The sequence below is a fragment of the Myxocyprinus asiaticus genome, chromosome 35 (genome assembly GCF_019703515.2).
Source record: "Myxocyprinus asiaticus isolate MX2 ecotype Aquarium Trade chromosome 35, UBuf_Myxa_2, whole genome shotgun sequence".
NCBI lineage: Eukaryota > Metazoa > Chordata > Actinopteri > Cypriniformes > Catostomidae > Myxocyprinus > Myxocyprinus asiaticus.
Window position 1 is genome coordinate 25,408,825 of NC_059378.1, and position 13,661 is coordinate 25,422,485.

Below are 13,661 nucleotides of genomic sequence, written 5' to 3' on the forward strand. Positions count from 1 at the left end.
GAAATTTTTAAGAAGTAATTACATTAATATAGTCCAAAACCTAACCCAAACACTAAACCTAATAGTATAACAGTAATAACAGTACAGAGACCAAAACATTGTTCTTTCACTTACTTCATTGAATGGATGTGACATGAAAGGCACAGTCTGACTTTCAGAAACATTTGAGTAGTAATTGCATTAATATTGTTCTAAGTCTAACCCAAACCTAACCCTGAACATTTTGCTACTGTATACCAGTGCAGAAAGCAACTGCTTAAAATATATTTCAGGTGGTAAGTGAATAAGGTGAAACAACACACATCAGTGTGGTGCAGTTGTTTAGTGAATTCACCACTCAATTCTCACAGGGTAACCAATGTATAGATTTATGCAGATAATTTCACAAATCAATCTACAACCTGAATCACTCATAAATAGCACATAATTTATATAATTTATTTTACAGCAATGATATTTTTTGATTATACAGATTATTACAGTTAGATGTTGTATATCATTTTTCCTCAGGTCTTGTGCTAGAGGAGCTATTGCTCTTCTGTTTGTTCTAGGAGTTACCTGGACATTTGGTGTCATGCACATCCTATATGAGACCACCCTCACTGCATATCTCTTTACCTTTGCCAACACATTCCAAGGGATGTTCATTTTCATATTCCTTTGCGTTCTATCCAGAAGGGTAAGGTTCTGACTCTTTTGTGTACAAGCAAATCACATTTGTAATGTTAATCAGTATAATGACAATGACATACAGTATATATATTACATTTAAATTTAATGATCTTTCCACTTTTATTATCAGATTCAAGAGGAGTACTACAGATTATTCAAGAATGTTCCATGTTGTTTCGAGTGTCTGCGATGAACTTAAAAAAGTGTTATCTACAGCACCATCCTGCAAATATTTTTAAATCTACACTGTAAAAAATACTGTCACCTATAAAAAGTGCTTCATGTGGTAAAATCTAAATTAACTAGTTTTATTCAAGTCAAATATGTTGTTTAATCTGACTAAATCAACCTGACAAATTAGGTTACACCAACAAAACAAATTTTTATGGGTTAGATATACAAGTAGTAGAAAAATATAATTGAGGTAACAACTGCAGTGTTAAGTAGGGATGCACCGATACCACTTTTTCACTTCCGATTCCAATATCGGAAATCTCAGTATCGGCCGATGCCGATACCAGTGTTGTTTTTTTGCATAATCCGTTTAGAATATCTTTACATTATTGTGTGGAACTAATTGGGAGTACTCTTTAATATGTAAAGAAACACAAACCTCTAACTACACATTATTTCAATATAAATGTATAGTTTATTAAGAAACACTTTATTATTAACTAGTATACTTGATAATGTAGCAGCAAAATTAACAGTAATTCCTGTCTTCAGGTCTTCAGTAGAAAAGAAACCAGTTTTATTTTTGCCTTTTTTTATTTATTTTTTTTATTTTATTTTTTTATGTTTCAACTTGCATCTGGACTTTAAAGGATTCAGATCTCTTTTTTGTTCAGTTTAGTTGTAGGACATCAGTCCACTTTTCATTCACACAGTTATTTTTTGGAACCCATTCAACTTAAATATTGTTATAAATTGTAAACAAATACTAATGATGATGATAATAATAATAATAAATTGTTATTAATATTATTATTATTGACATTTAATACAACAGTAATATATTTAAATCGTGCACTTTTTAAACCCTCACGCTTTTATTTTGACATTCTAAACTCTCACAGTAGTTTAATTCGCATCTTATTCAAATTCTGGTCAAATGCATCTCCGGTGAGTTTGTGTCAACAGAGCAGCACCATTCACTAACGCGCTGGCACTGCGCATACTATATATTTACTTATTAAACACAGACTTTTGTGATTCACAGAGCTATCGCACGTCTTCAAGTGGCTTTGAATCAAATGCACGAGTCATATGAACTGCATTAATGGTGTTTTTATGGTTCTTTTATGTCATTTTTGGAGCTTGACAGTAACGAACATGACTAACACACAGTATCGGATTTGGATCGGGCTCGTCGGAACGATACCCGATCCGTCTAAAAGCTTCAGTATCGGAGCTGATACCGATCCAGGTATCGGATCGGTGCATCCCTAGTGTTAAGCTCTATAAAAATGTACTAAGGATGGAGGTGTATTTCTACAGTACATCTAGACCACTGGAGTAAGATGTTTTAAAAGAACCTCAACTGGGAAAGTTTCAATATATACATTTTTTGGAGAAATTTATTCTAAAATGTTACTGCTTGCAAAATATCTTAATGTTTCTAAAAAAAAATAAAAATAAAAAATAAAAAGGTTTTTACATTCAGTAGCTAAACAGTATTTCCACCTGGAGATATATGTACTTTGTATGTACTTTATGCTGGAGTAATAAAACATTTTCTGCCTTTTATATGTTCACCTCTACATTGTATAGAGATCAAGAGAATTTCAGTTTAAATCTTGTTGATTGGTGATTTAGCTGTAATCAGTGAACATATTGTACAGTTTTTGGTTTATTCGTTTTGCCCCTATCTTTTGATATCACAGTAATATCCAATTCATTCTCACTCCCAAGCCGTCAAACACTGACACTATATACATGCTAAAAAAAAACCTCACAGCATCTGTTTTCAGTATTTTTTCATTATTTTAAGTCTTCTAACTCAACTCCATTCCTAAACCTAACCACTTTTTAACGATATAAAATGTAAAAGGCAAGTTCATTTACATTCACAATAATTGTATTTAAACTACATTTTTATATACATAAAATATTTTTGAGCACCTAACCCCACCCTAAAACTAACCAATTGTCAACAAAATAAAAGTAACAAGCACATCAAGTATAGTCACAATAATTTATTCTGAAAATGACAAAAAAGCACTATTAAAGTATTCCATACCATAAAATAGTTTTGTGTGAGGAACAGAGTGAAAGTCTTGGAAAATCTTACGACTGAAGCCTTGGTTCCCTGACAGGAGGGAACGAGACGCTGTGTTGGTAGCTGATGCTATGGGAACTCTCCCAGGAGTGACAATCTCTGAAGCTCATATAGACTTACACCAATCTATTAGCAGATGGCACAAGACACTCTGCCCTTTTTGCACACGTCATCACGGGCATATAATATTTTTTCCGTATTTTTCTACTGAAGGGAGGAGCCATCTCAGTCCATAAACAGTGAAAAATTAGTAGTGTAGCAAAGCTACAAAGCATCTTGTTCCCTACCATCAGGTAACCAAGGTTAAATTCATTACGAGACCTTCCCTTTCAAGCCCCACCCTTTGACGCTGCATTAGTAGCTAATGCTATAGGAACCGTATACTATAACTACTTCACATGTACAAAAAAGCAGTGCACACTAGCCAGACTGGGTTGTGAAAATATTGTAAATAAATCCTTCTAAGTTAAAATCAGGGAAGAGAGGCACAAAAAATCCAGGTTATAGAACCTAGCAAAAGTGTTAGAGGACACCCAGCCTGCCACCAGTCAGATATCTTCCAAGGACACCCCTTTTGACCAAGCTCAGCCAGTCTCACAACGGAAGTGGACTGAAGATGAGAAGAGGTGCAACTTTATGAGCCTCATTTGGGCAGCGGATGATGAGGCACACTTGATATGAGTGGAGCCTCGTCAATGCAGCAGAGCGTGCCTCTATTTGGAGAGACGGCTTCTATCTCCTTTTGTGCATACACTGGTGTCCTTGCATGTCCATGAGCAGAACGGGGAAGGTACCAGCCAAATTAGATGTGCGTTGGACCCGCACCCCTGGCACAAATTATATACGACGCTGGGAGATTGGAGCATGTGTCGCAGCAGACAGGCATGATGCTCTCACATTTGCTGCAGCCTTTTGGAGGACAGGCCGCCACAGAAGCTGCTGCCCCTCATGCAAGGGACCACTGAGGGGAGTTGGTGAAAAGCATGGCTATGCTGGTCCACCAGCTAGACCAGCATTAACCAGCATTAACCAGCCTAGACCATCATAGGAATTGCATTCTGGTTAAGCTGGTCTTTTTAGCAGAGACAACTTTAGAAAAGCCTGGTCTAAACTCTTAACAAGACTCCATGGCCGACAGGGCCCCTACATGTTTCACTGAGGCCAATGCGAGCAGCAGCAGTCTTCAGCAAGAGTATGCATAGGCTTACCTCAACTAATGGCTCAAACGGGGGACCCTTAAGTGACTGTAACACCAGTGCTAAGTCCCAAACTAGGACAGTAAAAATAATCATAATAATCAGTTTATTTTATATAGCACCTTTCTTCAAACTCAAGGACACTTTACAAATCCATTACAGAACACAAAAATCCAAGACAAAAACATACAGCGGAGAATACAATATCAAAAAAAAATTATAGGAACATACAAGATCAGAAAAAAAGGAAAGAGCAGATACATTACAAAGTCTATAAATGTTACAAAGGTGAAAACAAGCTGATTTGGGGAAAGTATAAATGTGAGGGACTAAAGAATGAGTAGGATTTAAAAAATTAATAATACAGATATTATGGACTGTAGAAGAGGGATTGACCAGGACACCATCTATATCAACAGACAGATCAGAGTGGCAGGTTGTAAGATTTTGGATCCAACTAGTAGTACATCTTGTTTTTTCAGTATTAAGTTTGAGAACATTACTGGTCATCCAGGACTTGATATCATTGATGCAGGCAGACAGAGAGCTGGTTGGGAAAGGGGCAGTGGGTTTGAAGCTTACATAAACTTGTGTGTCATCAGCATAACAATAGAACTTGAGTCCATGCTGACGAATAATGTGACCCAGGGGAAGCATATAGACAATGAAGAGCAGCGGACCAAGAACAGAACCCAGTGGGAAACCTTGAGAAACAGATATAATAGTGGATTTGGACTGGCGGATAGAGATGTAGTGTTGGCGGTCAGAAAGGTAAGAAATAAACCAAGAGAGAGCAGTACCAGAAACGGCAACAGCAGAGAGGCGAGAGATGAGTATGTGGTGTGAGATGGTGTCAAATGCAGAACTAAGATTGAGAAGAACCAGAATAGTGAGGACACTGGAGTCTGTGGCCAAAAGAAGGTCATTAACTACCCTAATGAGAGCTTTTTCTGTGCTATGGAGTGGGCATAAACCAGACTGAAAACACTCAAAGAGGCCAGATAGGAATTAAGCTGAGACGCAACTACTTTTTCCAATAGTTTAGACAGAAAAGGGAAATTAAAAATAGGGCAGAAATTTTTCAGATCACAAGGATCCAGGCCATCTTTTTTTTAAAACAGGGGTGATAGACGAATGTAGCAAGTTCATAATTTGAGCAATGGAGGAGTCAAGAGGCAGTGAACTGTCAATATGAGTATTTTATAACTCTTCAGCGTCACTCAAATACTTAAACCAAAAGGACTCTCTGTAACCACATAAAACACACAAACGCATCATATTGCTGCAGATACAGGAAAAGTCTCTCTGGTTCCACACACACTATCACTCTGATGCCCCGTCCGCCTTTTTATGTCTCCCTCCACCATCACTACAACAAGAAACAGGTGTTAGAGATAATGACAACCCAGGTTACCTCAAATTTGAATGGCTGAAGTGTCAGGTACCAACGGGTGATCCGCGCATTGGTATCCTTCATGCGGTGGAGACACTGAAGTGGGGCGTGATCTGAACAGAGGGTGAAAGCCTCTCACATATATTTCGAATATTTCAAGTTTGTCCTTACAATGCAAGTAAACAGGTGCCACCTTCTGAAACAAATCGATAGGTATGTGGAAGAAATAAACAATGCAAATGCGACTGTTGTGCTGAAGCGGGAGATGATAATTTGTTACGTTTTAAATATTGATCTAAGTGTGTTGCAAGATTTGGCTTTTTGGACCCTCAAAATGGTGGCACCTGTTTACTTGCATTGCATCTTATTTCTTCTGAAGAAAAAGTCTTGATGGTGAGTAAACAATGAGAGAATTTTCATTTTTTGGGTGAACTATTAAGCATACCCAAGATGAAACACAAATGAGGTTTAGTGAACAGTTTAATATTATTTCCAAAACAAAAGAAATAGAGTGAACAGTCGACTTTGGAAACTGATGTTATAAAAAGGCTTTACACATTCAAACATCTTAAAGGCCAATACAATTTCTGCTGATTTTGAAAATAAACTTTTGGTTGAAAACTGCTTTTAAAGTGGTATTATACAACCAAATACACTGAAAATAAAGCATCTGTCAAATTGGCCAATTTAAAAAATAAAACAATGAAAATGGTTTCACCTTCAGCAGAAAATTGTAGCTGGGTTAAAGGAGACGAATTCACTCCTGCAGCTTCGAAGAGAGGTTCTGCTCCCTTCGGCTCATCTGCTTATTCTCTGATAATCATGTCCATGATTATTTTTTGAAAGGCCTCAAAGGTATATTTAAGTCCTTCAGGATATTTTAAGTTCATTGCATAAATGAGTCCAAACATCATGCTACAGGCACATGGAACAGAGGACAACTCATTTAGTACCTCCACACCGTCAATGACAACGCCAATGTCCAGTGGAGAGCTGAGAGCATCACTTTCATGTAGCACAAAAATTGCCATGGTGGTCTTTTCAAATTCTCTCTCCGCTTCATCCCTCTGGCCAGCCTAAATACATACAAGAACAGAGAGCGATTGACAGAGTGTGGAAGAAAAAAAAACACCTGAGTATGCCCAGAGCTGCCAGGGTCCCTCAAGGGCTACACAAGTTAAAGGATTAGTCCACCCAAAAATGATAATTGGTTGCCTATACTGCCATTCTATGTCCCTCCACATCTGAAAACCTTTTCTAAAAATCTTCATTTGTATTCAGATCAACAACAAAAGCCATCCACATCTGAGATGGAATGAGGGTGAGTAAATTATGAGAGAATTTTCATTTTTGGGTGGACTAATCCTTTAAGGCTGTATGAGAACCTTTGTGAAGTTGTCAACCTACAAAATTAAATCAACAAAAATATACACATTGTTTGTGCTGCAAAAACAAACATCTGTGTTGGTTGTTACATGATTTGCACTGGTGTTTGCCATTCTAACAAACACTGTAACTCTGTAAATTTTCTTTTTTAGACATAAAAAGATACTTTACAGGAGCAGTGAGATAACTTCCCACACCATCATCTAAATCAGTGTTTCTCTACTCCAGTCTCCAGGCCCCCCCTCCCAGAATATTTTAGATGTCTCCCTATTTAACACACTAAAAAGCTGATGAGTTGAATCAGGTGTTTTAATTAGTGAGATATCTAAAACATTCTGAGAAGGAGGGCCCGAGGACTGGAGTTGAGAAACACTGCTTTAAATTACTGTTAACCAGTGTCTTTTTAAAATCGAGCACAAACAAACATCAGTGGTTTAGAGAAATTTTTACGAGTGGAGAGTCAAACATCCACAAAAAAGGTGTAATATCTCAGAGACCAAACAGGCACAAATGTTTGCTTTTGTGGCACAAATCAGCAAAAAATACATGTATATTTTTCTTGATAATTCAGTTATATGGGGTGCCAATGTCACAGAGGTTGAGTGAAAATTAATTTCACAATTTAGACATAATAAAAGTATCCAGAAACAACAGTCACAAGTTTAAGGCAAACATGGTTGGAAATAATTTCAGTGGTTTATCAAGTATTCCAACATTACCTGGTATTCTTTGATCAAACAGCTTGCATCTTCACCCAGGTATATGATGAGGCACTTCAGCAGGCACTCTCATCTGAGGCACCGTCTCTACAAAATGTTTCAAGATGTATGGTTTTCAGTGGACCAAAGCACTGCTGAATTTATTAGCACAAACAATTCTATTCACATGCAATACCTAATACCTGATCCATAACTTCAATAGTGTCCTTAGTTTTTTCACGAACGGCTCCACCTTTGCTCCTAATAACCTGGATAAGCTGAGAGCTCTGTCTGTCCAAAGAGGCCAAAAATTTCGGTTGTAAAGGTAAAGTCGTGATGCGCAAAAATTCTGCATTAATCTGTAAGAAAGAGAAACAGACAATATACTTTGGAAAGAAGCTGATATTACTTTAAGAAAATTCGTTTTAAAAATACACAGAGCATTAAACAACAAAAAGTATAATTAGGGCTTGTGAAAATTTATTTTAAGACATTTTCAAAAACACTAAATGCTAAAATCCATAATTTAAATTATGATAACTTCATGATTAATCACTAAAATTTTACAATTTTACAATGAAATGACTGCTTTTACCTCTTCTTGAAACAGTGCTTGCTATCGTTCTTGCAGTTCCTGAACACTAGATAGTTTTTCTTGTCTATGCAAGGCAAACGTCTTTGCCATTTTTTTCTCTGATAGTCCCTGCATTGTTTCTTTTCTTCACTTCCTTTAAAAGTTCCAGGCGCTCAGTTTCAAGGTTTTCTGATGTCTCTCCAGCAGGAAGGGACAGCATATGGTTGGCCTCGCCACGTTTAGGTCGTTTCACATTTTTGGCTGGAAAAGCATCATCTGAAGCTTTGGTTTTCAGGGAATTGATCGAATACTCAGGGCATCCAAGGCCTTTCAACTGTGTGCGGAGGTTTCCCATCTTCATTTTAAGTCTCTGCGTCCACCCGTAACAACCATTGAAAGATCCTTTTTCTGCCAAGCAAGGATGTTTCTTGATTAGTGCCTCTAATAAAAGTTTGCACTGCTTTATACTTGTAGATCTCATGACATATCTTCTCCAGAATGTCAGATTTCATCTTTGGAGTGACAGTCATCCTTGTGCCATTAGCCTTAATAAGTGCATTTCCTCTCTCTAATTGGAGTTCAGTGTCATAAGAAAAGCATGGAATATTAAATTCCTTTGGCCACTGTTCAGTTCTTGAAAAAACTGTTTCCGAGCCAGGGGATGAGAGGAGGATTGTATAATCAGTATCACCAGAGCCAAAGGACAGGGAATCATCATTAGACTGGGTCCCTTTACTTGTTTGAACAGTGAATGGGTCTTCACCTGGCAAATTGATTGCCTTTAGAGTACCAAGACTCTGAAGTTCTCCAGTGTTTTTCAAATTTACAAATATGTCACCAAAGTCTTTGTCCTGATACTGAAGTCTGAATTTCCCCTTTAATCTACATGCTTCCCTCACATTTTCAATGAGCTCATCCACTGATTCTGGAATCCCATCTGACAGAAGCAACTTTCATGAATCATCTTGACTCAAAATCACCAAAAGCTTAGCAGATCTTTTTCCTGCCATGCTTAACAGATTCTGAAAAAAAAAATTTTTAATAATTAAGATTAGATATATTATAACAAGTAATAGAAAATTGTTAGACATTAATATGTTTAGCATATTTTCACTACATCATCTTATGCACTTTTTTAAAATATATAAACAAATGTATACTTACACATGTATAAATCTCTTTAGAACCACCATGCGTCTCCCCCTAATTGTGTACTGAACCAGTGGTTATGGATCTGTAAGATAATGGTGCTCTAAAAGTTAAATTTTCTTGTTAGCTGACTGGACCAAGACATAGGCTCTATAATGTTCAGTATACCATGTGTCAGGTCTTTTAACAATAAACAGTGGTTTTTCCTGCAGCACAATCATTTGATCAATTTTGCCAAACTCTGGAAGTCCTGAAAGCTCCATGCTTGACCATGCTTTCTCTGTAGGTGAAGCCTTTAAATGTTACTTCCTTGGCCAGGCACAAAATATCCAGGTTTGGGTGTTTCTGCCATACAGTCTGTTGTATGTCTTCATTCAGAACATCAATGGGAAGATTAGAAATGTGTGATACTTCCAATCTTGGTGTAAGGGAGCTGCACTGATACAGATGTTATGCCATATTAAACTGATGCCTTTGTGACAATGATAGGAGCACATTCTTGAAGCAGTTTGTATGATGCACAACTCTTTTATAGAAGCTATGCTTAGCCTCGAACCGCATCATCCACAGAGCAACCAGGGGGCTAAATTTCTCAAATAGCTGAGGATAATGCTCCAAGTAGTGGTGTTTGGGCAAAAGTTTAGTCTCAGGGAAAACCTCTTGGAATCTGATCCTATGCTCAGATATCTTGAAGGCCAGATAAGCTATAGAATCTTTGGTGTGTGAAGGAGGTTCATTGGCAGGCACTTTCACTCCAATCATAAAAGGAAAAATCCTCAACAGGCTCCAATTTTCACCACCATTGTTCTTCTTGCAGAAAATGTGAGAGTAACAGTATGGGGAAGATTTGTTTTGTCATTCCATTTGAATGGAAAGTTCTGAATTGCTTCATTAAGGTGTACCAAGGTGAAGTATTTTTTAGATAAAAAGACAATCAAGGACAAAGCCATTTCAAAAGGGACAATGCCCTCAAAGAGATCATGTACAATATCAGGTGGGAATCCGGTGGAAACATTGAAGTGTGATAACTTCTCTGAAAGTGCACAAACCCCTTTCACACCAAAATGATGAGGCAAGTCATTGTCTTTGATAATCTGAAGAAGAGCAGAATGTAGTTCTTCAATTCCCTATCTGACACTCACTCAAAGTTGTGTCGATGTAGTGACACTAGGGGTCACTCTTGGGAGCCCGAGACACCTCTGGTCTTTGATAAAAGTCCAATGAAAATTGGCGAGTAGTATTTGCATGCCACTCCCCCGGACATACGGGTATAAAAGGAGCTGGTATGCAACCACTCATTCAGATTTTCTCTTCGGAGCCAAACGATTTTCTCTTCGGATCCAAACGGTCATGCTCACTGAGCTGAATTCTCACGACTGTTCATTCACCTCTGCTGGATCTGACGGCGCATTTCAGCGGCTTCTCCCTCCTCTGCACTGGTGCACTGCAGAGAACGCCCCTGGGCGCTTCGTCAGAAAAAAGAGAGTATATTTTCCTGAAAGAGTATATTTCTCTAAAAGTGCGGCACACATGGAATGTCTTTTTAAAGACGCGTCTTTTTAAAGATGCCTTTCCGATTGTGTGTTATTCCTGGTTGCGGTCGTTACCTCTCAACTTCAGATGGTCACGATTGCTGTCTTTCATGTCTGGGCGTGACCCACATGGAGGCAGCGTTCGTGGATGGTTCATGTTCTCGCAGTGAGGACCATGGCAACGTTGCGGTCGCGGCTTGCTTTCGTAAGAAACCCCACCCCAGCGGCTCCCAGCCTCGGCCCTTCAACCTACGGGTTTGAGGCCAGCACGGCTAGCACTGGGGGTGATTTGGGGACCCCAATGGGACCGCCTCCGCCAGGTATCCCCCCACGGACCTCCCATTCCCCAGCACGCTCATCTGCCCCGATTGGGCTTCCGGTTGAGTCCGCCGGCACTTCTCATGGCGAGTTCGTCCTCTTGTTCGGAGCCCGTGAAGCTGATGAGCTCTCGAGTGCATTACACAGACTCCCGTTCAAGATGCTGACGCAAAAATGCATTCTGGCGAGCGTCCGGCATCAAGATTGGTTCACGGTGGTAGACCTGAAGGATGCGTACTTTCATGTCTCGATTCTGCGTCTTCACGAAGGTCGCAGAGGCAGCTCTTAACCCGTTAAGGGAAGTGGGCATTCGCATTCTCAACTATCTCGACGATTGGCTAATCATAGCTCATTCTCGGGACATGTTGTGCACACAGGGACTTGGTGCTCTCGCACCTCTCGTTGACAGTGCGCCTCACAAACGAGCGCGCACAGTCGTTGCTGACCTGTTTGAAGGCGTTCAAACAGAAAACAGCGGTTCCACTAAAACTCTCTCAGAGGCTCCTGGGGCATATGGCATCCTCAGCGGTGGCCACCCCGCTCGGGTTGATGCATATGAGACCGCTTCAGCACTGGCTTCAGACTCGAGTCCCGAGATGGGCATGGCACTGCAGGACACATCGCGTGGTCATCACGCCGGTCTGTCACCCTCTCTTCAGCCCTTGGACCGACCTCTCATTTCTACGGGCAGGTGTTCCCCTAGAGCAGGTCTCCAGGCACGTCGTGGTCAAGACAGATGCCTCCAAAATGGGCTGGGGCGCTGTTTGCAACGGGCATGCAGCCGCCGGCTTATGGACGGGCCCGCGGCTGTGTTGGCACATCAACTGCCTTGAGTTGTTGGCAATTCTGCTCACCCTGCGGAGGTTCCGGCCGTTGATCCAGGGCAAGCACGTGTTAGTTCGGACAGACAACATGGCAACGATAACATATGTCAACCGCCAAGGCGGCCTGTGCTCTCATTGTATGTCACAACTCGCCAGCCATCTCCTCCTCTGGAGTCAGCAGCACTTCAAGTCGCTGCGAGCCACTCACATCCCGGGGGACCTCAACACTGCAGCGGACGCGCTGTCATGGCAGGTTACCCTGAGGGGAGAGTGGAGACTCCACCCTCAGGTGGTCCAGCTGATTTGGAGTCAATTCGGACAGGCACAGGTAGACCTGTTCACCTCTCAAGAATCCTCCCACTGCCTGCTCTGGTATGCCCTGACCGAGGCACCTCTCGGCATAGACGCGCTGGCACACAGCTGGCCTCCTGGCCTACGCAAATATACGTTTCCCCCAGTGAGCCTACTTGCACAGACTCTGTTCAGGGAGGACGAGGAGCAGGTCATCCTGGTAGCACCCTACTGGCCCACCCAGACATGGTTCTCGGACCTCACGCTCCTCGCGACAGCCCCCCCGGCGAATTCCCCTGAGGAAGGACCTTCTTTCTCAGGGACAGGGCACCATCTGGCACCCGCGACCAGACCTCTGGAATCTCCATGTCTGGCCCCTGGATGGGACGTGGAAGACCTAAGAGGTCTACCACCCACGGTGGTAGACACAATCACTCAGGCTAGGGCCCCCTCTACAAAGCGCCTGTATGCCTTTAAGTGGTGTCTGTTCGTTAAGTGGCGTTCTTCCCGACGGGAAGACCCCCAGAGATGCGCAGTCGGATCGGTGCTTTCCTTCCTGCAGGAGAGGTTGGAAGGGCGGCTGTCCCCTTCCACCTTGAAGGAGTACGTTGCTGCTATGGCAGCACACCACGACACAGTGGACGGTAAGTCCTTAGGGAAGCACGACGTGATCATCAGGTTCCTGAGATGTGCCAGGAGGCTGAACCCCTCCAGACCACGCCTCGTTCCCTCATGGGACCTCTCTGTAGTTCTTCGGGGTCTACAGAGAACCCCCTTTGAACCTTTGCAGTCAGCTGAGCTTAAGGCACTCTCCTTGAAGACTGCCCTCCTGACTGCGCTCACTTCCATCTAGAGGGTAGGAGACCTGCAAGCTTTCTCTTTCAGTGAAATGTGCCTGGAGTTCGGTCCGGGCTACTCTCACGTGATCTTGAGACCCCAACCGGGCTATGTGCCCAAGGTTCCCACGACCCCTTTTAGGGACCAGGCGGTGAACCTGCGAGCGCTGCCCCAGGAGAAGGCAGACCTAGCCCTGTCGTTGCTGTGTCCGGTGCATGCTTTACGCATCTATTTGGATCGCACGCAGTGCTTTAGGATCTCTGAGCAGCTCTTTGTCTGCTTTGGTGCACAGCGGAAAGGAAGCGCTGTCTCCAAGAAGAGGATCGCCCACTGGCTCATTAACGCCATAGCTATGGCATATCACGCCCAGGACGTGCTGCCCCCAGTAGGGCTATGAGCCCATTCAACCAGGGGTGTAGCAGCCTCCTGGGCCCTGGCCATGGGTGCCTCTCTAACAGACATTTGCAGAGCAGCGGGCTGGGCAACACCCAACACCTTTGCAAGGTTCTACAA

At 41.7% G+C, this 13,661-nt stretch overlaps 1 protein-coding gene and 1 long non-coding RNA gene across 2 annotated transcripts in view; one reads left to right on the plus strand and one right to left on the minus strand.

The window, feature by feature from the left end:
* adgrl4 (adhesion G protein-coupled receptor L4) overlaps positions 1-2,418 on the plus strand; it is a 64,094-nt gene extending 61,676 nt beyond the window's left edge. The window contains exons 15-16 of the mRNA XM_051673407.1: positions 511-679; positions 803-2,418. Coding sequence (XP_051529367.1) covers positions 511-679; positions 803-865 — 232 coding nt within the window. The 3' untranslated portion in view covers positions 866-2,418. The remainder of the gene's footprint in view (positions 1-510; positions 680-802) is intronic.
* A 3,867-nt stretch (positions 2,419-6,285) lies between these two features.
* Positions 6,286-8,462, minus strand: LOC127426420 (uncharacterized). The gene is made up of 4 exons (XR_007894773.1): positions 8,219-8,462; positions 7,827-7,982; positions 7,645-7,731; positions 6,286-6,615 (listed from the first exon to the last, which is right to left on the minus strand). It is a non-coding gene; the product is annotated as an uncharacterized LOC127426420 (long non-coding RNA).
* Between the last annotated feature and the right edge of the window lie 5,199 nt (positions 8,463-13,661).